The 27,624-nt window shown below is 31.2% G+C and overlaps 2 protein-coding genes across 4 annotated transcripts in view; one reads left to right on the top strand and one right to left on the bottom strand.

The window, feature by feature from the left end:
• The window catches only part of LOC141536009 (uncharacterized), a 29,988-nt gene extending 9,942 nt beyond the window's left edge, over window positions 1-20,046 (bottom strand). Inside the window, exons 1-2 of one of the 3 annotated variants that reach the window (XM_074256207.1) lie at window positions 19,904-20,046; window positions 18,392-19,820 (exon numbers count right to left, since the gene is read on the bottom strand). In XM_074256207.1, the coding sequence (XP_074112308.1) occupies window positions 18,392-18,417 (26 nt within the window). In that variant the 5' untranslated portion in view covers window positions 18,418-19,820; window positions 19,904-20,046. Of the gene's footprint in view, window positions 1-18,391 lie in introns of all 3 variants that reach the window. The other 2 variants (XM_074256208.1, XM_074256206.1) reach the window with 2 other exon arrangements.
• LOC141536217 (putative phosphorylase b kinase regulatory subunit beta) overlaps window positions 1-27,624 on the top strand; it is a 112,443-nt gene that overhangs the window by 72,570 nt on the left and 12,249 nt on the right. The gene's annotated exons all lie outside the window — the stretch shown is intronic.

Below are 27,624 nucleotides of genomic sequence, written 5' to 3'. Positions count from 1 at the left end.
GAATAAATAAAGATACAAGTGAAAGTCGATGCAATTTATTCATTTTCCTTTCGCTCAATTTCTAGCTGTAAAAACACATCACGAACATAATCTTACTGGTGCTAGTGATAATTCTTTCTGCTGCTATAAGCGAGAAACATGATGCTTCAGTATCTATATTGAATGCTGATAATATATACGCTAATACTGAGCTAGTTTTATAATTTGTATTATGTGTAGATGTGCTGAATGAGTAAATATATTCCACATGACATGGTGGGGACAAAACTATCTGTTAATTATAACCTGTTGATATGAGTTTAGCCAATACTATTCATTTGTTTGATGATTTATTACTCTACAACACACAAGTTTGCTTCATAATATTATTTGTTGCAATAAGTAATTCTTTTCAGATCGACCTCAAAAACTAATCAGCTCTTAACCTTGAAAACTCGCACCGATCGCCACCAAGTTCGTCAAAATCGGTTGATACGTTCGTGAGATATCGTTATCGAAAAAATTAAAAAAAAATGTTTTATTTTTGTAATAACTCCGAAATGTTATATCGGATCAATTTTTTGTTCCAAATTTTTTAGAGCTCAAAAAACTATCAATCACCGCCGACGGCGTGAAAATCGGTTGTTTCATTCAAAAGTTACAGCAGTATGAAAATTTTAAAAATCGCGTTTCATCGAAATTTGAGAAGACTTTTGAGATCGAAGAGCTCAAAAGCACGAAACAGCTATTTTTTTTAACTTGCCGCTAAGAATATTGAAAATTTTCAAAATCCGTGAAGTTATTGGTTTTACCCCGTTTTGCAAAAATCAAATTTTCATCAGATCTCGACGTTTGAAGGTCACAGGAAGCTTTCCTGACTATCCCCACGAGGGTGTCACTATGTCTGTATGTATGTATGTACGTGTGTGTGTGCGTGTGTGTGTGAGAAAAATTTTTTTTTAAGTGACTTTTTTGGAATAACTTTTAAACGGCTTGATCGATCATCTCCAAAAACTAATCAGCTTTTAACCTTGAAAAACCACATCGATAGCCGCTAATCCAGTCAAAATCGGTTTATTCATTCGAGAGATATCATGAACGAAAAAAGACCGAAAAAAGCGTTTTTTCAGAAGTACTTCGAAATTTTTAGTTCGATGAATCTAAACTCAAAGACTCTTCATGATGCTTAAAAAAACTGTGTTAAAAGCCCTCAACTCTTGAAAATTGGTTCATTTATTCAAAATCATTGCAGTTTGAACTTTCAAAAAATAGTGTTTAATTCAACACCTATTAGACTTTTGAGCTCGAAGAGCTCAAAATCATAGAAAAGCTATATTTTTGAGCTCGGAGAGCTCAAAATAACATATAAATTATATTTTTAAGCTCGAAGAGCTCAAAAACATCATAATAATGTAATTTTAAGCGCTTAGATATGGAATTAGCGGGAAGTTGCAGGGATGGCCTTTAGGGTCAGCCGTTTTCCAGATTTTCTTTTAATGTGGGTTTTTCGGAATAATTTTTGAACGGCTCTACCGATCGATCTAAAAACTAATTAGTTCTTAACAAAAAAAACCACGTCGATCGCCGCTGGTCCGCTCAAAATCGGTTGATTCGTATGTGAGATCGTTAACGAAAGAAAACTGAAAAAGGTTTTTTTTCGGAATTACTCCGAAATTCCTTGTCCGCTCAAATTATACTTAAAGATTCTTCATAAGGCTTAATAACTGTGTCGAATGCCGCCAACCGCGTAGAAATCAGTTCATTTATTCAAAAGTTATTGCGGTGTGAAAATTTGAAAAATAGTGTTTTATCAAATGTATATCAGACTTTTGAGCTCAAAGAGATCAAAAGCATACAAAAGTTCTTTTTTTTTGAGCTCGGAGAGCTCAAAATAAATACAAATTGTATTTTTGACCCCGAAGAGCTCAAAAACGTCGTAAGTGCAATTTCAAACTTTAGGTATGGAATTGGCAGAAAGTTACAGGGATGGCCTTCAGGGTCAACCGTTTTTCTAATTTTTGTTTTAATATTCAGAATTGTCAAGATTGCCCTTTTGTTACTTATTTTTTTCTCGAAAAAAAAATTCACTATATTTTGTCATGAATACCATCAACTACAACGTAGATCAATGATTTTTTCTTTTCCTTTTCATCATTAGAACTATTCTGCCCTAATTTTTATGAAAATTAACTTCTGTAGATACCGTCGAAACTCCGTAGCAAGTTTCTTGCCTAATAGTCTATTAATCGATTCAGAAGCCTTACAAACGAATTCGGTAGAGACAAAAATCTCACTATGAAAAGGCTTCTATAATTATTCCCTTGACATCATTCAGATAGAATATTCACGCATATATCTATATATATTAGGGTGTTTCTTTAGGCGACTTTTTTTTTTTCAACGAAAAAACAGGCTGAAAACTTACATGCAGGTGAGAAAAGAAACCTGTTCAAAGAGGAGCTCTTAATATTAATATTTAGAGATGCCTGTTTCTTATTTTCCATTTCCCATTTCAATAACATGGGAAAAAGAAATTTTTTTTTTTTTTTGTTTTTTATCGCTCGGCATTCGCACTTCATATAAATAAGTCCATCACATATTTTTGTAGAGAATTTAACACTCTACAAAAAAGGTTTCTTACACTTCTATCATAGAGTTAGCCGCTCTAAAGATGTTCAAACGTAAACTTCGAAATATATAAAATTTTTAATTTTTAGTCATTAAACTGATACAAATTTATTTATTACTGTCTTAAAAATTATTTTTATAAGTAAAATTGGTTCTGATGCGCTATAATTTTCATAATGCTAAAAGAAAATATTCACGTATTAAATTTTTTTTCTTCTTCATTTCACTTACTGTAAGAAAATAATCATCCGAGTAAAATTTTAATACTTGAAAGTTCGACAGAATTATAAATTCATCATTCTATGAAAATTTTGAAATATAGTTTATCTTACTCGAGATCAAAGTTCCAAGAATTTATAAAAAAAAAATTTTTTTGTAAATTTTCTACCACATTGGAAAATTAGAATTGTTAAATAAATATTAGGGTGGGTCAAAAAAATCGAATAATTTATTTTTGATTTTATACTCTGAAAAATAGGTTCGTAGACACCTAAAAAGAATTCTCTCCAAGTATAAGCTCTTAATTATAACGGGAAGGTCCTCCGCTTTGCGGGTTTCTAATTTTTTCGAATAATCAGATAAAAAAATTTATATCTCGCTTCCAACTGCTTGGAAAAATATTCCGTGGCATAGATTTTGTGAGAAATTGAATGCTTTACAAAAAAGGTCTCTTATGACTTTTTCAAAAACTCAACCGATTAAAAGATATTCATAGTTGAAGTTTGGCTATTTTAAGGAAAATATTCGTTTTTATTATGAATTTTATAAGTCGATGAAAAAAATTATTTCGGATTGCGGAACTCATGATTTTGTAGGAAATTTACTGCTCTACAAAAATGGTCTCTTATGATTTTTTGATTAAGTGAAGCCGTTACGAGATATTCATCGTCAAACATTAACGAATATCAATATTTCCAGTTTTTGATCAATAATTCGATAAATTTTAATTTAAACTATGAGTTTCAGGAAAATTTACATAAATTTGAGTTTCGATCGATAAAGAAATGTTATAATAAGTTAGATAAAGAATTATTGGAATTATCATTGATTTTCCTTGGAGAAATGCCTCAAGAAAAGATTTCTTTCAAACGTCCTGGTGCTGTTCATCATGCTAGATGGATGGCTAAGGCCATTTATAGTTTGAAAATGTATCTATTCAGAGATGAATTCAAACTCTCTCAGAAAGAATTGCATGGTCTTCGTCATTTCTGTATTTTTATAGTCACATTGTATTTAAAAGCTTGGTTTTCATCAACTTCTGCAACAACTGCTGCTTATCATGACTTGCAGTTTATGAAAAATTTATTGGAGTACAAACATATCAATCCTTTGATTTCTTCAGCTACGTGTGAAAAAATGATTTCGCACTTATGGTATTTGAGCGATGAACTTGCCATTTTATCACTGTTTGACGATGGCGTTCCATTAGAAGTAAAAAAACGTATTGTTGAAGCTGTTAATACTCGTGAAGGTACAGATTCTAAAGCTAAAAGATTTGTAATTGCTAAAAAGATTTGAATTCATTGGCGCAGAGAACTCTGAGTGACTTTGTGTCTAAAAAGTCATTAAATCTTTTCAAAATCTTCGATCTACCGTATGACTTTCTTGATGTCGATGTTGAATTATGGCCTACTAATGAGAGTTATCTCGAAAATAAAGAATACTTTCAACAACTAAAAGTTGTCAATGATTCAGCAGAGCGAGCTGTTGCATTAGTCAGTGAATATAATCAATGCTTGACAAAAATGAAGAACAATTCCAGTACTTATTGCAAGTTGTCAAAGAACATCAAAAACATTCCCGAATTGTAATAAAAGAAATTATTTATAGTAATAGCGTACTGTTATGTTAAAAATATAGACAATTATATTGCAATTGATAATTCAATAAAAAATTTATATATAAAAAAGTTAAATACTGGTTGTTTCTCACTTGATTCAATACTTTTCATATTAAATTTGACATAGAAATATGTCATTCACTTCAAATTAAACTAATCATTGGCTATATGTCGAAAAAAATGCTCTAATTTCTTGTTTTAATGCAATCAAACAAGCTCAAGACTGAAAACAATATTAAAAAAATTGTTTATAACATTTCTTTATCGATCGAAACTCAAATTTATGTAAATTTTCCTGAAACTCATAGTTTAAATTAAAATTTATCGAATTATTGATCAAAAACTGGAAATATTGATATTCGTTAATGTTTGACGATGAATATCTCGTAACGGCTTCACTTAATCAAAAAATCATAAGAGACCATTTTTGTAGAGCAGTAAATTTCCTACAAAATCATGAGTTCCGCAATCCGAAATAATTTTTTTTCATCGACTTATAAAATTCATAATAAAAACGAATATTTTCCTTAAAATAGCCAAACTTCAACTTTGAATATCTTTTAATCGGTTGAGTTTTTGAAAAAGTCATAAGAGACCTTTTTTGTAAAGCATTCAATTTCTCACAAAATCTATGCCACGGAATATTTTTCCAAGCAGTTGGAAGCGAGATATAAATTTTTTTATCTGATTATTCGAAAAAATTAGAAACCCGCAAAGCGGAGGACCTTCCCGTTATAATTAAGAGCTTATACTTAGAGAGAATTCTTTTTAGGTGTCTACGAACCTATTTTTCAGAGTATAAAGTCAAAAATAAATTATTCGATTTTTTTGACCCACCCTAATAAATATGCTACATTTTTGTAGGAAATTTAACGCTCTACCAAAAAGGTCTGATATGTTTAATTGATTATTTCAATCGTTTAAAAGATATTCGTATCTGAACCCCAATGCTTTCTGATTTCAATAATTTTTTCATAACTTTTTCAAATTTATACATTAAATCTATAAATTGTAGATATTTTCATGTAAATTTTAGCTCATATTCATAGAATTGAAGTTTTTAACAATTTTTTACCCTATTCATAAATGTAAGGAAGCTTTACTTTTGGAAAAAGAGAATGCTACGTCCGTTTTGATTACTTACAAGGAAAGGTTCCCAGGTGTCCGACTCTGATTTTAATGCCGCTGAAATATGTTATTCTACATCGAATTCTAAGCTACACGTATTTTTTTATGGGCGGAAAAATATTTTTAAGGGGTAAAACGAACCCTCAAAGATGACCCCCTAAGAGGGTCAATTCCACGTTTCATATATTGATAGTCAATATTTTTGCAAACGACCAAGTGGGTTATGATCTACACATAAAATGATAAGAAACGTATATAAATGCGTTTTAAAAAATTGAATTTAAATCATTTTTACAATCAATTAAAATAATAAAATTTCAATTAAAAAAAACCACTGATTATATATTTCAATGGAATATCAACGGCAATCGAAAGAGCATCGAAAAATAAGAAATACATGTTTATGCATTAACTATGAAAAATTAAAATTGAGATCAGCAATAATATCATTAAGTTAATATATATATATATATATATATATATATATATATATATATATATATATATATATATATATATTTATTTATCATTTTAGAATCTGATCAAAAAAATAATTATTAATTTAAATAACGTCCTTTTATGTGTTAGAGAAAGAGCACCAGTGTCCAGTTAAGTTTGTTCCAAACGAAGAAGCTTGCATGTGTGAATGTGTAAGTAAATGTGTGTGACTATATGTTAGCTATAGTAGCTAGTTAGTCGTACAGTTCGTTGTGTCATTGTTTGGCATGTACTTTATTAGACACCGGCGCTCTTTTTCTAACGCATAAAAGAACGTTATTTTAATTAATAATTAATGATCTATGCGTCTGATTAAAAAATGGCTAGAGACTTTTCGTTTTAGAATTATTCTTTTTATCAGATGATAAAATGGCGTCCATTACTTCTAGGACATCCTGTATATCTGTACAATAGATTTTATAGAATATGTAATTTAAGTTTAAGGTAGTTCCTTTGCGACAGTCCAGACAAAAAAATTTAGCTCACTATCGCTATCCATGTTATACGTATCGATAGAGCTAAGGTTGTAGGTTTAGTTTTTTTTCACGTTACTTAAAATAGATTTCTTAAAATATTGCTTTCATAACCGTATTACCTGAAGGTTTGAAGACCTAAAAATACTCACGCAGACTTACACATGTTTGTGGAGTAAAAGAATACTGCATAAAACTAATCTTCCATGTGCGTCCATTCTATGATCATTAAAAGGGAAGCGTACAGTAATTCATCGAACACCATGTGAATATAAATATCCTGAAATTAGTATAATACTAACAGGAAATGAGAATTTGTGTGCATCAATACTTCACAGGTATGAGATAAGTCGAGCTTCCGGTTAATTTCCTATGTAATGTTTTAAAACAGACTAGTATTATTTCTACATTTGAACAACCAACGAATTATTTTATGGCTTTTGACCGTTATTTTAAAGTTAAAATCATGAAACATTCAATGTATATTGGTGAGTCAAATAATAAAATAAAAAACCAGGCATAAATAGTTTTCCAGATAGTTGAAAAATTTTGTTAATGTGTAACGAATAACATTGACTATTTAATTATCAAACTTCGAACTTATTTCTCTTTTGAGCTTAAATTATTTAATGATTGAATTGACAATTTTAACATTTGCGAACAATAACTTGGATACAATACTAATGAAATCTTAAGAAATAAAATAAATTGAATTTGCGAGTTTTTTAAATTTTCAATGTTCTCATCGAGAAGTTAAGAAAAGAAAAATATAATCGTTAAAAAATTATCCATCAGCTAAGTAATTTTTTCTTAAATCAAATTTAAAAGTAAAGAAAATAAAGTTGTAATTTGATTAATATCGAAGAAAATCAAAGCTTCTAAAAAAATATTGTTTTAAAAAAATAATAATTCATGTCGTTTGAAAAAACATTTTTTTCAACTTCCCGCTAAGAAAATCAAAGATTTTAAAAAATCGGGAAGTTACCCGTGTAAAAAAAAATTGTCCCAAAAATGTCCCAAGCTTGGGACATCCAAACGTGACACAATTTGGGACAATTTTGGGACATCTTAGATAAACAGAAATTTTAGAATAGTGCATTTAAGTAATTTTTCGTCAATTTTACGTATTTTTTTGAAAATTTTCAGAATGATTCTTCAATTGTACTACAATTTTAAACGTTTATTAAATGATTTAATAAAAAAAATTTATTTTTGCACAGCTGTAAATTTGTCTAGGAATTGATGGATAAAACATTTATTGACTATTTTTGGGACAATTTAAGGACAATTTTAGGACATTTTTAGGACATTTCAAAAATATTTTTAGAACTTTTTAAAAATATTTTTAAGACAATTTTGAACGTTTTTTAAATGATTTTAAAAAAGACAATTTATTTTTGCACGGTTATAGATTTATCGTAAGATTAATGGATGAAAATTTTTAGGACAATTTTAGGACATTTTTGGAACAAATTTAGGACATTTTCGGAACAATTTTGGGACATTTTAGAAATATTTTCAGAACAATTTTTAACGTTTTTAAAATGATTTAAAGAAATTTCTTTAAAAACGTTAAAAATTGTTCTGAAAATATTTCTAAAATGTCCCAACAATGTCCTAAAAATTTTGATCCATTAATCTTACGATAAATCTATAACCGTGCAAAAATAAATTGTCTTTTTTAAACTCATTTAAACAACGTTCAAAATTGTCTTAAAAATATTTTTAAAAAGTTCTAAAAAATATTTTTGAAATGTCCCAAAATTGTCCTAAAATTGTCCTTAAATTGTCCCAAAAATAGTCAATAAATGTTTTATCCATCAATTCCTAGACAAATTTACAGCTGTGCAAAAATAAATTTTTTTTATTAAATCATTTAATAAACGTTTAAAATTGTAGTACAGTTGAAGAATCATTCTGAAAATTTTCAAAAAAATACGTAAAATTGACGAAAAATTACTTAAATGCACTATTTTAAAATTTCTGTTTGTTTCTAAGATGTCCCAAAATTGTCCCAAATTGTGTCACGTTTGGATGTCCCAAGCTTGGGACATTTTTGGGACAATTTTTTTTTACACGGGTATTGTTTTCACCCCGTTTTACAAAAATTGAATTTTCATCAGATCTCGACGTTTTAAGGTCACACAACAGGAAGCTTTCCTGATGACCCCGGCGATGTTGTTACTAAGTCTGTATGTGTGTGTGTGGTTTTTTTGGAATAACTTTTAAACGGCTTTATCGATCAACTTCAAAAACTAATCCGCCTTTAAACTTGGAAAACCGCGTCTATCGTCAATAATCCGATCAAAATCGGTTATTCGTTCGAGAGATATCGTGAACGAAAGAAAACCGAAAAAAGTGTTTTTCTTACATAACTTCGACATTTCTTTCCGGATTTTGTTTTGATGAAATAGATAGAATAATCATTACAACTTAAAAAACCGCGTCGATCATCGCTAAAAACGTGAAAATCGATTAATTGGTTCAAGGGATATCGTCGACAGAATACTTGGAAACAAGTGTTTTTTTAACATAACTCCGACATTTTTTGGAACAACTTTTTAAACGTCTATACCGATCAATTCCAAAAACTAATCAGCTTTGAACGTAAAGAAACCACGTTGATCGCCGCCAAGCCGATCAAAATCGGTCGATTCGTACGAGAGATATCGTCAACAACAGAAAACCAAAACAATTGTTTTCTTTTCGCAGTTACTCTGAAATCCTTAGATTGATCAATTCAAACTCGAAGATTTGTTATGAGGCTGAAAAAACTGCCTCAAATGCCGCCAACCACGTGAAAATCGGTTAATTCATTCAAAAGTTATTGCGGTTTGAAAATTCAAAAATTAGTTTTCTATGAAACATTTATAAGACTTCTGAACTCGAAGAGCTCAAAAGCACAGAAAATCTCTTTCTTTGAGCTCGGAGAGCTCAAAATAACACATAAATTGTATTTTTGAGCTTGAAGAGCTCAAAATCATCATCAGTGCAATTTTAAGCGCCTAGGTATGGATTTAGCAGGAAGTTGCAGGGATGGCCTTCAGGGTTAACCATTTTCCTAATTTTTTTGATTGAGAGAAGTCTTTCATTAAATGAAATAAATGAAAATAATTTAAGAAGACCAAAGTGTAGAAATTATTAAAATGGTAAGTTCAACATGAGAAGATCCTCATCTATGACGTAGTAGTTGCCAATGCGCCATGAGTTTCGGTCGCTATATCGATTACATGTGCATGCAAAGCTAATCCCGGCGCCCTCTCTACGTTTACCACCCTTGACTCTTGACTCCTGAGCATCACTAGATCGGGCTAGAGTATTTATAAATCATTAAAAATTCAACAACTTCCATACTTACTTTAAAATATCCTAATTAATTTACATGCATAGAAAATGTTAAAAATTTTCGTTTTAAAACTTTTTTTCAAAAACTTCATTTAATTTTAGACTTAAAGTTTTTTTTAGGTGCTAGTATAAAAAATCTCAAGTTCAACGATTGAGTTTTTCTACTTCTAACATTTTTTATAAATAACGAATAGTGAGCATAAACTATTTCTTTTTTAATTAAAAAACACTTATAATATAAAGTATATTGCATGTTTTTTTAACTTCCCGTTAAGAAAATTAAAAATTTTCATAAATCGAGACGTTATTGATTCTACACGGTTTTGCAAAAATCGAATTCTCAACAGATCTCGACGTTCTGAGGTCCTAGGAAGCTTCCCTGACTACTCTTACGAAGGTGTCACTATGTCTGTTTGAGCTAGGAGAGCTTAAAAGCATAGAAAAGCTATCTTTTCGAGCTCGGAGAGTTCAAAATAATACACAAATTGTATTTTTAAGCTCGAAGAGCTCAAAAACATCATAAGTGCAATTTTAAGCGCCTAGGTATGGAATTAAAAGTAATTAAATTAAAGTTGCAGGTATGACCTTCAGGGTCAACCGTTTTCCTAATTTTTTTTTGCTTCGATATGTTCCTTTTCAAAGAAATCACTTCATTTTAATATTCATATGATACTGTCGACTTGTTCTAGAATTCTTACAAATACATATAATTTAAAATATATTTCTTTTTAACGAAGATTCATATTGTATGTAAAAATATCAAATGTAACGGTTTAAAAAGCCCTGAGATTTATAAATTTTTTTGTTAATTAATCAAGTTAGTTTTTAGTGATCTTTATGAAAAGTTTGCGCATCAAAACCTCACAAAACATTGGTGAGATCAAAAACCTCGAAAACATTCATAAAATATATTGTTTTCATGCTCCAAGAGGGAGTTGTAAACACAAAGCTGCGGCCAACCGTTTTGCAGGTTTGTTATTTATTTATTAATCCAATGTTTGGAAGTGTGATAAAATTTAGATTGACCGCAAAAATTTATTTAAAAATTATTGCTATTTTTCAATTTTCCAAGCACTTAAATAACTTTGAATCCAGTCACACCGATTTGGTTTCATCAGTGTTATCATATGGTCTTAAACAATGACTAAAGAACAATGAGAGATTTTCTAGATTTGCTGAACCTATTTCACTGCAGAACGGAAACATTGTTATTATCATAATATTGGAAAACAGGACATGGCGTTCCAAGGAGAAACACTTCTGGCCTAAGACCACAGTACAAATAGAATTTATTCCACTTCTTACATGATTAAACATCTTCACACCTTATCATAGACCACCCATACAAACGAAGGAATAATTGAAAGAATGTCCTGTGCCATAATCAAACCTGGTACGAGTCTATTCAAGTTATGCTACTTCGGCTGCGAGCTGTCTGAAAAGATATTGCGATAACTCCAGCTGAACTAGTATATAATGAACCTATAACGTACTTTGCTTCAAACATTTTCTAATCCCCACAGATGATTACAATAACCTAAATTTATTGTTAATACTCTAGTTTGTTAAAACTATATTACCATAGTTTAGCTGGCTTCAGAAACCCACAAAACTACTTATCTCAATATTTCAGAATAATCCTTAAATTAAATCAATAAAATAAACGAATTCTGTTCAACCATATCCCTATAGCCCAATTCATTAATTGTTATAAATAGTGTACCTATAATGGTCACTCGATAAGTTATTTGCTCTTACAAATCGAGCATCGACAAACGATATTGTTTGTGTTTTAAAAAGTTATTTCAATAAATTGACACCAGCTGGAATATCGTATTGTAAAATTTATTTTGTTTTCTGTTTTAAAAATCTGCTTTATAATACTTGTCACATTTTTTAGTTTGCAATAACGAGATCGGTCAACTTAATAAATCTTTTGTAATCAACTAAAAACTATAAACACATGCCTATGGAATTTCCCTGAACAGGCGAAGCTTCCTGATTTTACCCGACGCTCTGACAATGGAAGCATCGTGACGGAGGGCTTGGACAGTTCCACTTATGGGGCCGAATAATCGTGACACTATTGTACGTCACTAGGAGGTGGCAGAACGTGACTTCCTTTCCACACCCTACAAGAAATTTCCTCTGCCTTTATATACAGTGACATTTTGCTAAAATTAATGTTTGCTTTTATAAACTTCTATTTTAAATTACAAGAAAAGAAAGTATTTTAATATACTGCTGATTTGTTGTCGCACGATAATTTCAACTTTTAGGAATTTCGTAACTTGATTCGACGGTAAAGATGAATAAGCAATCTTAGAGCAATTAATTTTTACTAGTTTATTGAAATTACTGAACAAAAAGGTTACTCTTAAATTTTCATCAACAAACTTTAGTTTGACTATATACATATAGAGAGAATTTAATCGACATTCGATCACGGTTAACTCAACTTCTACTATTAAAAGCAACGCATCGATTACAGCTCACAAACGCAAAGTTTGCTTCAACATTTAAAATTAACTTACTTCATTGAAAAAGTTTTTTTTTCAATTGAAGTTATTTTTTCACGAAAGGTAATTATTATTGCATTGTGTTCATGCATTTATTTATTAATTATATTGTGTATTCGCATGAACAGCAATTAAGAAGCGAGTCATCGAGCTGAACGGATGCGTATTTTTACTTTGTAATCATAATTTTAATTATTCAAGCTGTGTTATTTTATTGTTGAATAAAAAAAAAATCAATTTTTTTTTACTCATAATTCCAAAAAAATTTTTTTAATCAAAACTTTTTGGGTGTGGAGTTATTTTTTTTTCTTAGGTTCTTGGGAAAAAAATTGACAATAATTTCTTAATACTTTATTTGTTCGTTCTGTGCGAATTCATAGTAAGGAGAGCCGAAGTTGACACTAGCGTTCGCAGGGCATAATTTAGACATTGGAAGACGGTGCTTTTAGTTTCCAAGTTAAGAAAATACATATAATGATTTTAGTTTTAATTTTAATTTTACTGTAATTTAAATGAAAGGCCATTCGGCAGCTGAAATAGAAATAGATTTGATGATAAATAGAAAAAAAAAACTACTAGGATTGTAGGAAAAAAACATATGGAAAACGGTTGACCCTATAGGCCATTCCTGTAACTTCCCGCTAATTCCGTTAAATTAATACCTGGGTGCTTAAAATTGCACTTATGAAGTTTTTGAGCTCTTCGAGCTCAAAAAGATACCTTTTTTATGTTTTTGAGCTCGAAGAAAATTTTTTTTTCGTAGTTTTTTTGAAATTCCTCTAAATCTACTGGTCCGAATCAACCCAAATTGTATTCAAAATCTAAGTTTGGTCAAGCCCTTTCGAATGGCGTCAACCGCGATAAAATCGATCAAAATCTTCCTAGAACCTCAAAACGTCGAGATCTGATGACAACTCGATTTTCGAAAAACGGGGTAAAAAAATAACTTCCCGATTTTTGAAAATCTTTGATTTTCTTAACGGGAAGTTAAAAAAATAAAACCAGTGCAACAGCAAATTTCATAATTCGCATAGCGGAATAGGACGTAATTTTGAGACACTACGCATATTATATGGTATTCAAATTGAAGCTTATTCAAAGAGCTTTCAGATGCAATTTATAAAGATTTAATAAGTTATCTCATTCAAAAGTTATTCGAGTAAGAAAATGAAGAAATATGAATTTTTATGATTATGAAAATTTATTTTTTATTATTTGTCTTTAATTATATATAGGAATTAAAAAGCTTTTCGTGATATGCGGTATTTTTTTATTTTTTTAGTTAGTTTTTACATTTATTCAAAAGCTTTCAAGCCTGGGTTGAAACTTAGCAGAATTTACTTTTTAAAAATTAAAAAAAAAATCTTTCTTCTCTACTCATCATTATTAAAATTACTTAATGTTACTGTACATTATTTTAACGTTATTGGAAGTTTTAAATAAATCAAAAACTCATAATATCATAAATTTTTAGTCAGAAGACAATGGTGTCAAAATTTTAACTTATTCTTTCTAGTTTAAGTAACGCTTTCTATATCAAGCTGTGCTTTAAGATTCTTAAGAATACCCTTGTAATTTGTTGAATTTTTTAATGAGAGTCGATTAAAATTTTCGCGAACGTACTGCAAATTTTATTATATTTCTTTTATATAATATTCAAATATAAGAGATGGATTTAATAAAAACGAATTTCATCGGCAATAGGCGCAGTAGAGTACTTGGAGTGAATTGCAGTAAGTTACTCAAATGATGAATAAATTGCTTTTATTTATTTGATGAAGGTTTTAATCCTTGAATAGAGAAATAATTAATGTCAGTCATTTTCAAGATTAATATTAAAAAACTATGATTATAAACAACGATATGATGAAATCTCACCGTCATTACTTTTATTGCTAATTTTAGTCAATAAAACAATGATTTTAAAGAAATCCCTTTTCTACATGATATGCACAATTAATTAAATTATTTAAAAAATCGTTCTTTTTTTTGTTTGATGTTTTCCGGGAGTGAGTAGACTCCAATACGCGTTAAACTTGTGTTGAGACAATATTAATAAATTTATTATAAAACAGTTTTTAAATTCGTGAAACGGGGTAATAAGCACAAGTTATTAATGAAGAACACTTGAGAGAAGGTTAAAAATATGCACAAAAATGAATAGCTGTGTAATTGAGAATATATTACAATCACTAGCGCCACTATACGTAAAAGTACAAATTGAAAAAATCGATAATTACAATTTATAACTGTTCGATTCCGCGTGGAATGCCTGGGTTATAAAAAGAACGATTATTTTTAAACTTTTCATGCAATGAAAAATTTAAGGCATCTGAAAATTCGGGAAGCTAATTATATTCAATTCGATTTTTAAAACTTGGATTTCCAACAAATGTGTTGACTAGGACAGTTAAAAAAAAAAAAAAACGAAGATTTTTTATTCTTAGTAACAGGCTTAAAAGTTTAATTTACAGATAAAAATAAGCCTGTGAAAAATTTTTGCTTCTTTTGATTTTTGTAACTCACTAACCAAAAATTGAAAAGATAAATCGTTAGAGTATTTTTGTAGGGAATTGAACGCTCTACAAAAAAAAAAAAAGATTCCTATGATTTTTAATAAACTGATCGATTCAAAAGTTACTGAAGACTAAAGTTCAACTCACTATCAATTTTGTTGATTTTTTTATGTTGCAACAGAGCTATTTAGTTTTATCAAAAACTTTTGCCTGAAACAATATTTTTTTTTATTTTAAAATATTAACAGAAAATTTTATAAAAAATTTCAATTAAATTAAGCTGTTAATTAAAATTTAGTTCTTTTTTTTCATTTAAGACAAAAGATATTCTTTCATTTGCTGTAAAGATTTGTGAAAAATCTGAACTAGCAAGTCGATGGTTGTTCAACAAATTCATTTTCTTTTAAACGCCCTGGAGCCACACGAATAAAAAAAAATATCTTCATTCAGAAAAATATTTTTGCTCCAAAAAAATTATTTTGCGAAGAACTAGTTGTCTTATTATAGAAATTCTTGTTTTGATTTCATGTTTCTTGGAGTGAGAGATCTAGTCACTCCAATCGATAACATTTTTACTTCGTGTAAGACTATATTGTCTTCGATCAATACAAGTGAATTCTTTATTCAAAAAAGGTTCTCTTCAATAAAGAATAATTTTATTTAATTTCAAGGATTTTTAATTGTTGATTCAAGAACAAATTTTTTTATTCATAATATTATAAATTCAAGTCGGAACAAAACTTTGAATTAAAAAAATTTGTATTTCTCTATATGCCCGAAAATATTTATTAACATACAGAGAATAGCAAAAATATAAAAATTTATATACTTAAAACAAGTAAAATAATATCTTAATTCAAGAGTCACGCCATACTTAGAACAAGTCGGTAACATCTTGAACCAATCTTACCATCTATCTTAATCAAAGAGAAAGAAATTCTTGGGCGAAGTTGTATATATTTTATTTTCAAACAACCAATATATAATTACCATATAGAATTACCATTTATAAAACAACCGAAATATAATTTTCGTGTCATTCTGAGCTCTCAGAGCTCAAAGAGATAGCTAGATCAGCTAGAGCTCTTGCTCTAGATCATGTTTTTGAGCTCTTCGAGGTCAAAAGTCTGATGGAGGTTTAATTAAACAATATTTTTTGAACTTTCAAACCGCAATAACTTTTGAATTAATGAACCGATTTTCACGCGGTTATCGGTATTCGACGCAGTTTTTTGAATTCTATGATATACTTTCAAACACAAATTAATTAGACCGGAAATTTCGGTGTAATCCGAATAAAACACTTTTTGTCGATTTTTTTCGTCAACAATAACTCACGAACGAATCAACCGATTTTGACCGGCTTGGTGGTGATCGACGTGGTTTTTCGATGTTAAGAGCTGATTAGTTTTTGAAATTGATCGGTCAAGCCGTTTAAAAGTTATTAAAAAAAAAAAACACATTTAAAAAAATTTTTTTTCATAGTTTTTTTTAGATTTCTGAAAATCTACCGGCTCGAATCGGTCCAAACCATACTCAAAATCTAAGTTCAGTCAAGCCCTTTCGAATGGCTCCAACCACGATGAAATCGGTGAAGCCGTTCAAAAGTTATAAAAAGGTCACACACACACACACACACACACACACACACACACACACACACGCGCGCGCGCGCGCGGACATCATCGCAAAAACATTCAGGGAAGCTTCCTAGGACCTCAAAACGTCAAGATCTGATGAGAACTCGATTTTCGAAAAACGGGGTGAAACCAACTCATCAAACTTTTGAGCTCGGAGAGCTCAAAACTACACGAAAATTAGATTTTTGAGCTCGAAGAGCTCAAAAACATAATAAGTGCAATTTCGAGCGCTTAATTACGAAAGTAGCGGGAAGTAGCAGGGATGGCTTTCAAGGTCAACCGTTTTCCTAATTTTTTTTTTTCGTAGAGCGTTTCCTACAAAAATACTCTAACGATTGGTCTTTTCAATTTATGGTTAGTGAGTTACAAAAATCAAAAAAAGCAAAAATAATTGTTCCCATGCTATTCTTATGGAAAATCGAAATGTGCAATGCGGAGGATCTTAATATTAAAATTACAAATGAAACTTTTAAGCCTGTTACTAAGAATAAAAAAATCTTCAATTTTTCTTTAATCATCCTAGTATTGACGTTATGACAAATATATTTTGATCATTTTTAGGACTGTTTGGATTGATCTCCGCATAAATTTTTAATAAATGAACTGATAAGATCAACTTTGCGAGTTTTTCAATAGTTTTACCCCAACTCGAATAAGATTTTCTAAGAGTTCGATTCGAACCAGTAGATTTTGAGAAATTTTAAGTTTAAAAAATACGTTTTCTAAAAATAAGCTGACATAAGGTAAAAGACCCAGTTGTTGACACTGGCCTAGTTATTGACCCTTTCCTTTTTTTTTAAATAAAAAAAACAAGTCAACTCAATAAATTAAAAAATATAATTTTTAATTATAAATTTTAAGATAATTGGTTTTTTGAGAACATTTTATTTTTATAATTAGAATAAAATTGCAAGTGTCAATAACTGGGTCTTTTATCTTATATACTAGTACATCAAAACAACTTTTTCGAGTTAAATATTTGAAATGAAACATGAAATTATTAAAAAAAAAAACCAAAATGTTTAGCTGTTGACAGTCATAACTTTTTAAAAAGTTGACTTGATGATTTTTGTGATACATTTTAGTTTTCGAAATTCTATTATGATTTGCCTTTAAATAAAAATCCAAAAAAATATTCAAATTTATCTTTGACTTGATTTTTATAGTTTCAGGAAAAACCATGTTTTATTTTTTAAATTGGTGATATTAATTCTTTTCAAAAAAAAAATCTTCGAAAAAATAGATATGAATTGTTAGTTGTAATTAAATTTACTACAAATTAAGCTATTATCTAAAAAGTCAACAATTCATATATTTCGTTGCACATAAAACATTACTATACTGTTTTTAACTACTTTATTAAATTGTGATAAAAATTATCTATTCAAACACATGAATTCCAAGCTAAACATATTTTCATAGAATATTATATAAAATTAAAAACTTAAAAAAAAAAATTTGATTTTTAAAAAACAAGTCCAAAAATATTATCTTCCCAGAGTAAAAAATTAATCATCATTAATTAATATTATTATAGTATTGAATACGAATTGTGCTAATCAATTATTATTTTTATTTGAACATTTAATTTTGAAAAGTTTTTCCTATATATTTTTTCCATTATTATATTTACCTTATGCTTATGATATGAAATAATATTCAAAATATGTTAAATACTTGCAGCCTAACCTTTGTAGCTAATCAGATTAGCAATTATTACTCAGACTACAAATATGTATAATTAAGTTACCTTGATATTGACTTACGCTTTTGAGTCTATGTATTAGATAAGAAATAAATAAATTATCAATAAAAATAAGCTTACCTAAATGTTTTTTGCGTTGTTTTCATTTCGTTAATCCAATGATGATATTCTGATAATGAATAAAATTTCTTTGATAATTAATACTGTTTTTTTATAATGATCACCCATAAACAATTATTTATCAACATTGTTACAACTAGGTAGTTATAAATCTATTCGATAATGCATTTATTTTTTTGCCACTATACCTTACTTTTGAATTCATGTTTGCACGAAATCAACGTCAAATACTTAAATCGTATGTTTTCACTGTTAGATTATTTTATAATAAACTACTTTCTACTTTAATGGTCCTTTTTTATTTTCATTTAATATTCCCTGTAAGAAAATTTAACAAGTTCTTTTTTAACTATTTATTCTTAATTTTTAAAAATAATGTCGTGTTTTATAACTGTTTTAAATACTATGATGATGAAAGTTGATTAAGAATGCCGCTTTTCTCTTGTTGACAGTTGTAAAGTTAAACTGCCCTAGCTGCATATGGTCTTGATGTTTACACTTAGAACTGATAACTAACTCAACATACTTATTCTTCAATACACAGTAAGTTTCAAATCCTTGAGTGATTTCCATCTAAGGTAAGTTCTCCAATGAATCAATTTATACACAACTGACCAAGTTGCTTTAATTTGAAATTAAGACAGCAGAGAATACGAGATATAAGCGATACAATTATTGTATTATGGGTAGCATAAATATATACTTATGTAAAAAATAATTAGGACATTAAGACAAGGCGTAGGAGCGAACAGCACGACAGACTCGCGTTCAGAGTGAGTCCCGTTCTATGAAGGAGAATGGCTTATTCCAAGCAACCACAGCAGCGGAAATACTGTTACTTAGAGACAAGGCCTTCGATGCAAAAGATGAAAATTTCCAATTGTTTTCAATTATTTTCTTCTTCCTTCTAAAAACATTTATGCATTTTAATTATATTTATATATACTATAATATATTATTTTTAGAGAACTTACATTCCAAAAGAGCTAATTGATAAGCTAGTTCATTTATTTTATTTAAAATAACTTGAATTTAATTTTATAATTGTTTATTTAGATGAATAGAATCGAACTGTGGTTTTGTGTATTATTTTTTTTAATAAAGTATTTCAATTTAATAATTTCAGATTATTACGATTGGGATTGACGTTTTTATTAATACACTTAATTTTATTTTCTAGCTTTTTAATTTGATAATACTTAATAGAACAGTTATTTTTTATAACAACCAACTTTTAATACTCTAATAATTTTTTAAGGTTGTATACACAAATGGTTCTTTAGTAGTTCTGAGTCACTTGTTTGTTTGTAAGTATGTTTTCACATTATTAATTTTTGTTTAATATCAGAAGACGAGTTTTTCTATTATTTTATAATCATGATTATTTATTGCACTGTAATTTTTCATAAAATAACTCCAATTTCCAAAACTAAAAACCAAAAAAAAAGCAATATTTGTATAGAATATACAGGTATAGAATATAAAAGTACACACTATTACTGTGCTACTTACACTATTACTCAAGCGGCTTACGCGACTCAACTAGATAGGGCTTCATATCTCATACCGGCAACTGCTCCGACTCTTTTGTGATTCTCATCCCCACTTTTTAGTCGCTCCCATGCTGCACAACCTGGGATTTCCCTCAGGTGAGGGCCACGTACATACATATAGACTCAACAGCGAAATACAACTATGTACGCGCTGAGTACTTTTTACTTCTTGTCTGCACGTGTATACTTGTGACTCCGACAACCGGTTTAAGATATCTTTTTTTAGCGAAATTGTATGTATATGTTCCGTATGCAAATTTTTTTTTTTAATTTTTATTTATTGTACTTTATTTCTGTGCAAGTACACATGCTAAATAATAGATAGGAAAATTGGAAAATTTAAAAGTACTCAACTCTAATACTTATGTAATAGAACAAAATATTCTTTAAACTACAATTTATATCTAATTTCTTCACAGACAAGAAAACGGAATTAAAATATTAAAAATTAATTAAATAAATTACATAAAAGAAAACGGAAAATTATTGACCTGACACTGAAATGATCAGAAATCTGATTATTTCTATGATTTTTTTAAAACAAACAAATTATTATAAAAAAAAATTTTTCTTTAAATTCCACTTGTAGATGTGTCAAAAAATTACTGTAATTCTTTTAAAAAACTTTCTTAGTAGTTATTTATTTGTTTTAAAAATAAAATTAATGACAGGTATCTATTAATTTCAGTTTCATTACTTTGATAACAATTACAAATGAAATGTAAAATTTTCAAGACATTGTAAATAGCTCTCATCGAAATATATGGTTAATTATTATTATTAATATTATTAATAATAATAATAAAAAATACTTTAATATTTGATCAAAATTGTTAAATATAAAAATATTTTGTATTCAAACTATATTTATTAATTAGTGAAAAATATTATGAAAATTAATTTAGCAGATATTTGATAATTTTTAAAATTTTTGTTAATAAATAAATTATAGGAAAAAAATAAGAAAAAAAAATTGACATCTAGAAATTTAAAAAAATAAAAAATGCAAATTTTTTAGATCATTTTTTATAATAAATTTAATTGTTAAATAAAATTAAAAATTGGTCAAGTGACAGCTAACTTTAATGTCATAAAACTATTGAATTTCTAAGAATCTTATAATATGTATGAAGACCAAACAAATAAGTTGGAATTAAAAATAAATTAAACGAAAAAACTTTGTATTTCTTCTGTGATTTTTTTTTACAATTCAAACCAATTTAGTTATAATTACGCTACTTGCCTGGTTCTTGAATATTTATTTGTCGTAGGCCATGTGTAAATCAAATAATCATATTTATAAAATGAAGTGAAATCATTTATTATTATATCCAAAATTTTCCTATATTACCTAAAGAATACTATTATAACCCGATCAATAATTTGATTAGTCATCTGTTCAATGTATAAAAAGTTATCTGCAATTTAAAAAAAAAAAAATTTGAAAACGTTTCTTTCAAGCTTGAAGTAAATGACATTATGCCGCTTCTTTTTAAATAAATTTCCACTTCCAATTTACCCTCTTTGTTTATTTACTGCCTAAACGACACCGACGACCAAAGCGAACTTGGTACTAACTTGTGGTTGTGGAGGGTGGAGCTACCTCTACCCACCTGTTATGCCTCCATCTAGTTGCAAAATATTTTATTGATACTAGCGTTACCTACCGTTGTTTTTTTCGCCCGGGAGTATTAAAATACTCAGTTCCAGTGCGGGAAAGGAAATTTGAATTGAAATTAATTATATTGAACGACTTGTTATTTGATTATTGAACCGTGTAAAATATACTTATTTCATTTATTGACTAAACATTTAAATATAAGCTTATGAAGAGAACTACAGAGAGTAGATTATACAGTTCTGAGCTCTCAAGGAGAAGTGAGTTACAAAAAATGTCGGCTCGAAACCTCCGACCTCACGTCTCCCCTCCATACCTCACACATACATACTCAACTATTACAATTCGTACTTCGCTTGACGCTTACACTAATACATACAACTAAACTTATCTCGAAATACACTTATATTTATTGCTTGTTACATGTATATCCACAATATAAGAAACTGAAAATATATATATATATACATACATATACATACATACACACATACATATATTAGGGTAGGGGTTGTCTTATTACACCAAGTTTCTTATACTTTAGGTTTCCATTTTATTAATTAACTAAGATTACTATCATCATATCTACTTTAAATATCGTTAATATCAACACTAATTATTATTATTGTTACTACAATTATTCGTATAATTGTATTTTGTATTTACTATTATTGTTAACATTATAATACTATTATACTAACTTATTATTATTTCTTATATTATTATTATTATTATTATTATTATTATTATTATTGTAATTATTACCATTATTATTTGTTATTAATTGCTCAGGGGGGTTTTCCCCGGAGTCCGACTCTCCGAGGGCCCAGCCTGAGCGCCATCCATTACTGCTGCACCACTCCACACAACAAGGCGGTTAGTGAGTGCAGCAGGCCAAATTCATTTGCCTAAGTAGACGCAGGGATCCCAAAATGACAGCCTTTTGCATCCGCACTGCTAGAGACACGGCTGCTGAACTGCAAGCCGGTATCTTCGCAAGTGAAGACACAAAAGACTGTTTCATCCCTCCAAGGACGCCGACAACCAAAACGACGAGCTTGACACGGTAACCTGGGTACAGTTTGCCAATTTCAAACAGGAGATCCTGATATATCTGGTGTTTGTGCTCTTCTTTGGCCGAGATATTGTATTCGGCTGGGGCCGAAAACTCAATGACATAAATGTCACGAGTAGCCTTGTCAAAGAGCACAATATCAGGTTTGTTGTGGTCAATCCGCCGGGTTGTTGCGAATGGTATGTTCCAATAAATTTTGGAACTGTCATTCTCAACAACCTGCGGAATATCTCCTGGCAGATAAGGCAACACTGGTGTCTCATCGATACCGCAGCTATATCTGAGATGATAATAGAGTACTCGCAGGGCAGCATTGTGACGCTGTATGTAGGCACCTCTTGCCAGCACAGGACATGCCGACAAAAGGTGCATCAGCGTCTCCGGATGTTGTTTACACGTCCGACAGGACGTGTCCGGAAGCTGCGCCTGGAGCACCTTGCTACGGTATTCGAGAGTGTTGATAACACCATCTTGGCAGGCAAATATAAACCCTTCGGTCTCGGACATCAGGCCAGCTGACTTCAAGAAGGAGAATGTCAGCTGGGTGGACAAGCCATGGTCACGGACGTGTTTGAAATACACGCTGTGCATGGACTTGTCCATGTGTTCACCGAGGAGTTTTTTTCCTCGGCTATCCTGACGACGCTCTTGAACTCCTTTTTCGGGAGTTCAATGAGAGCGTTTATTTCTCCGAGACCTAAGGTATTTGCCGCGTAGATTGCTGCCTTATACAAGAACGACCCCTTCCGCGCATTTTCATGACTATGAACAAATTGCATCAGGAAGTCGTCCTCGTCTGCTGTGAAATTGGCAACCTCGTATGTTAAACCCAGAACCAAACGATCGTGAAGCCGCTCCAAGCTCTGCAATACTCTCCTCCGATGTTCCGGGAGAGGTACATCCTGGCGACTGATGAATTAGGGTGCATGCTCTGATTCATATTGATGACTTTACGGGTTTTGATGTCGAGATCTTTCAACTCATTTCGAGGCCATTTCAGGATCCCAAAAGAGTAAAGTAGGACCGGGACAGCGAGCATGTTAGTAGCTGAGACTTTGTTCTTGCCGGAAAGTTCTGATGACCAGATCTTCCGGAGTCTCCTAACATACTCACTGCGAAGAGTTGTTCGGACTTCAGAGACGGCATGCATTTGCCGCTCTTCAATCCCTAGATATCTGTACAACTCTCCGGCGTCTAATTCTCTTAAGACGCTCCCATCCACTAATTCGACATCTCCACCCGTATCAGAGCACTTACCCTTCGCCAGGTGTACGACCGCACACTTGTCCAACCCAAAAGACATTCCGACATCTCGTGTGTACTCTGCTACGATGTTGATGGCCGTTTGTAGATGATCTTTGTTGGCACTGTATATCTTTAGATCATCCATAAACAGTTGGTGAGTGATCGAGTATACTCGATCACTCGGTAGCCCCGCAGAGTACCCACGAGTTTGTCGGAGGGCAACAGATATTGGCAGCAGTGAGATGCAAAACAACAGAGGGCTCAGAGAATCTCCCTGAAAGACGCCTCTCTTGTACTGAACAGTTCCGGTTACGTGCAATGCATTTCCACTTCCTATGTGAAAACGCGTTCGCCAGAGCTGCATCGTACGTTGTATGCATCCCACTGTTTGGCGATTGATTCCGAGGCATTTGAGCAGATAGAGAATCAACTCATGTGAAGTTGAGTCAAATGCCTTACGGTAGTCAATCCAGGCCATAGACAGGTTGCGTTGGTAGTAGATTGCGTCTTGAATGACGCATCTATCTACCAACAAGTTGATCTTGCAACCTGACACGCCCTGTTTACTGCCACGTTGTTCGTATATCTGTTGCCACACAGGCTCTATCTCCTGCAAGATACGGTTATTTAAGATTTTTGTAAAAATCTTGTAAACCGCATTCAAGCAAGTGATAGGCCTGTAGTTCTTTGGGTCGGACAAGTCACCCTTTTTAGGGATGAGTACGGTTCGCCTTTCTACCAGCCAGTCTGGAATTGGTTCGTCGCCCTGAATGTATGATGTAAAAATCCGGGCCAGATGAGCATGTGTAGAAGAAAATTTCTTCCACCAGAAGATGTTTATGCCATCTGGACCCGGGGCAGCCCAGTTCTTGCTGCCATTCAGGGCTTTACGAACCTCTTCCACACTGACTGCAGGGCTCTCTTCGGCGATATCCTGCCGTCGGTGTTCTCGACAGAATGCCTCGAAGTCGTGCAGAGCTGGAGTATCCGGGTTGACGTTTGGTTGATCTCCGTACAATTCACTCCAAAAGGCTTCCACTCGCTCAGATGATGGATAATTCTCGGGAACAGCGGTCTTAGGTAACAGAAAGCGTGAAGGGTTGGATCGAAACAAAGAGTTGTCGATCAACCGCTTCAGCCTTTTCTCTAGTGACTTTTTGGAAGCCACCAGAGCCCGCAACCTGTTAAGAGACTCTTCTTTGGTGACAAGAAGAGTACTCTTGTTCAGTGTGTGATGTCGCCTTCGAAGTTCTGCCGCCAGGCGACGAACTTTGGCGTGTACGGTCTTTGAGTACTAACATACTCTATCACACACTGAATGCGGGAGACTTGTTTCCGAGAAATGTCAATTTTGTGTCCAAGTTGAGCGATGCGCAGCTTCAACTTCGCCTCGAAAGAGAGAGAATGTCTTCTCTCTATCGGCAGAAGCGAAGCCGCGGCACCGTAGACAACTTGGTTGACAGTGAGCAGAGTGGAGTCCTCTTGAAGCTGTGTGGGGAGATCTTCGTTCACCGTGTCGAGCTGTTGTTTTGAGTGAGTCATCTTTTTGGAGATGCTCACTTGTCGACCTGTAAAGAGGTTGTCGTTGTCCTCGGAGAAACGGTGCCGTTCTTGGTGTAGCGGTGCTGGAAATGAAGGCCGATTAGACTGCCTTCTATTTGGCAGCAGCGATCGTCGATTATGCCGAAGGTATGAGGCGTAATTACGCAGGTGTTTGGGCGTAAAATGTCTGTGCTCCGGATGCATGCCACACCAAAGTGTGTGCATCCGGGCCATATACCCTGATACCTCCGGCTCGTTGTTCTGCCAGCACACCAAGAGATCGGCGCGAAGCTCCTCCGTCCACTTAAACTTAATCCTATAAGCGCCGGGGTCGTCATAAGTCATCGGGTCCGGTGTGCTCCTCCCACCTGATGACTGGTCCTCATCCGAAGAGGACCGGTTGTGGGGAGCACTTCTGAGATTATACTGTTTTGGAACTCAGATATTACGGTGCAACGGGTAGTTGGCCCGTTGCTCCGGTTACGTTGTTAGCCTACAGACCAGATGTTGCGGTCTGCGTTTCCCGCGGTGCGCCACTAGGAGGCCACGTAACAAGCACCGCCCATTATTATTATTATTATTATTATTATTATTATTATTATTATTATTATTATTTTAATACTATCATCTACTTATCAACAGTGATATCATTATAATAACATAATTATTCGTTAATTAATTTCTATTGTTGCGGCTGTGGTCCGACTTGTGCATGGTGTATCGCATTTGCCCTGCTCCTCACCCCTATCTCTCAGGCTCTTGGAACAGTGACACGGGGAAACCACAGAGAAAACCCATGTCGATACATATATATATATAAAAATGAATGTATTATAAAAATATATATTACTTATTATAGAAATACAATTTCCAATTTACGATGAATATTTAAAAGTTATTTTAATATTTCCTTAATTATTCATGTAACAACCGTGCCATTGTTATTTGGATTTATTAATTTAAAGTTTTCTTATTTTGTATTTATATTTTATTGTTTTTGGGAAATATCATTGTAGGATATCTAAATGGTTAAGGGAATCCTTGAAAGGTTCAACATGTGTTTTCCTTTTATGTGTTTCTACAAAGGTCTAATTGTTAGGCGACACGTGTGGGTCATATTCGAGTGTATATTTTTTTATTTTGAAGAGGTTTACAAGGATTTATTTATTTATTGCTTACTCCAAAAGAGTGTTACCTAAAATTTATGAGCCATAAAGATTTCTTTTTGGACGTTCGATTTAACCGGATGTCTTTTTTATTATTAACAAATATAGTTTTATATTTTATCGGACAATTTAAATTCGCGCCTCCTAATTGCAGCGTCATCTTACGGATTCCGCTGATGACATTACACACCATACTTGTGAAGCGTGCTATTATTGGAGCATGTGAGGTTAAATTAGAGGTTAGCTTCCATTGTGAGTTCAGAATTTTTCAAGTAAAAACTTTAGATGTCACTGTCATTCCAATATTTTTAAGTACTAAGATTCGTAAGGAATTTTAAATTAAAATTTCTCAAAACACCACGGAGCTTATATTATACAGACATTATAAGCTTTTATTAGTATAAGTTATACTAATTTTAGATATAATTAGTTATACTAATTAGACAGATTCATCTTAAATACATTGAGATCAATTCCGATGTGCATTAAAATTTTTTCTGGAAAACTAAATGACATTAAAGTTAACTGTCACTTGATAATTTTTTAATTTTTTTTAACAAAAAAATTTGTTCTATAAAATTATTTTTAAAAAATTGCATTTTTAATTTATTTAAATTTCTACAAGTCAATTTTTTTAATAATTTTTTTTGCTATAATTCATTTGTTAAAAAAAATTAAAACAATTGTGAAGTGACAGTTAAATTTGATGTCATGAGTAGTGTTTCGAGCGGACAAATATCCGGTTGGTAATCAGTAAGTTATTTGGTTAATTAACCGGTAAAATATATTTCCTAAGGATAATTAACTGCTTGCAGTGTCAGATATATATGCACTATACTAAATTATAAAAACAAAATGGCCCATTGCGCTCTATCAGCGTCATAGAGTGATTAACGAATAGTTATTAAGTTATTAGTTAATTTATGTGATTATTACGTTATTAGTTAATTTATGTGAATAATAATAAATTGAAAAGAATACTTGATAATTTTTTTACTGCGCCGGTCCGTATTTTTTTATATTAAACAATATGC

Source organism: Cotesia typhae, unplaced genomic scaffold (genome assembly GCF_013202065.1).
Source record: "Cotesia typhae breed Kobodo isofemale line unplaced genomic scaffold, CoteBio_Ctyphae scaffold_152, whole genome shotgun sequence".
Lineage (NCBI taxonomy): Eukaryota > Metazoa > Arthropoda > Insecta > Hymenoptera > Braconidae > Cotesia > Cotesia typhae.
The sequence above is the reverse complement of the archived record's forward strand: the minus strand, read 5'-3'. Positions and strand labels throughout refer to the sequence as shown.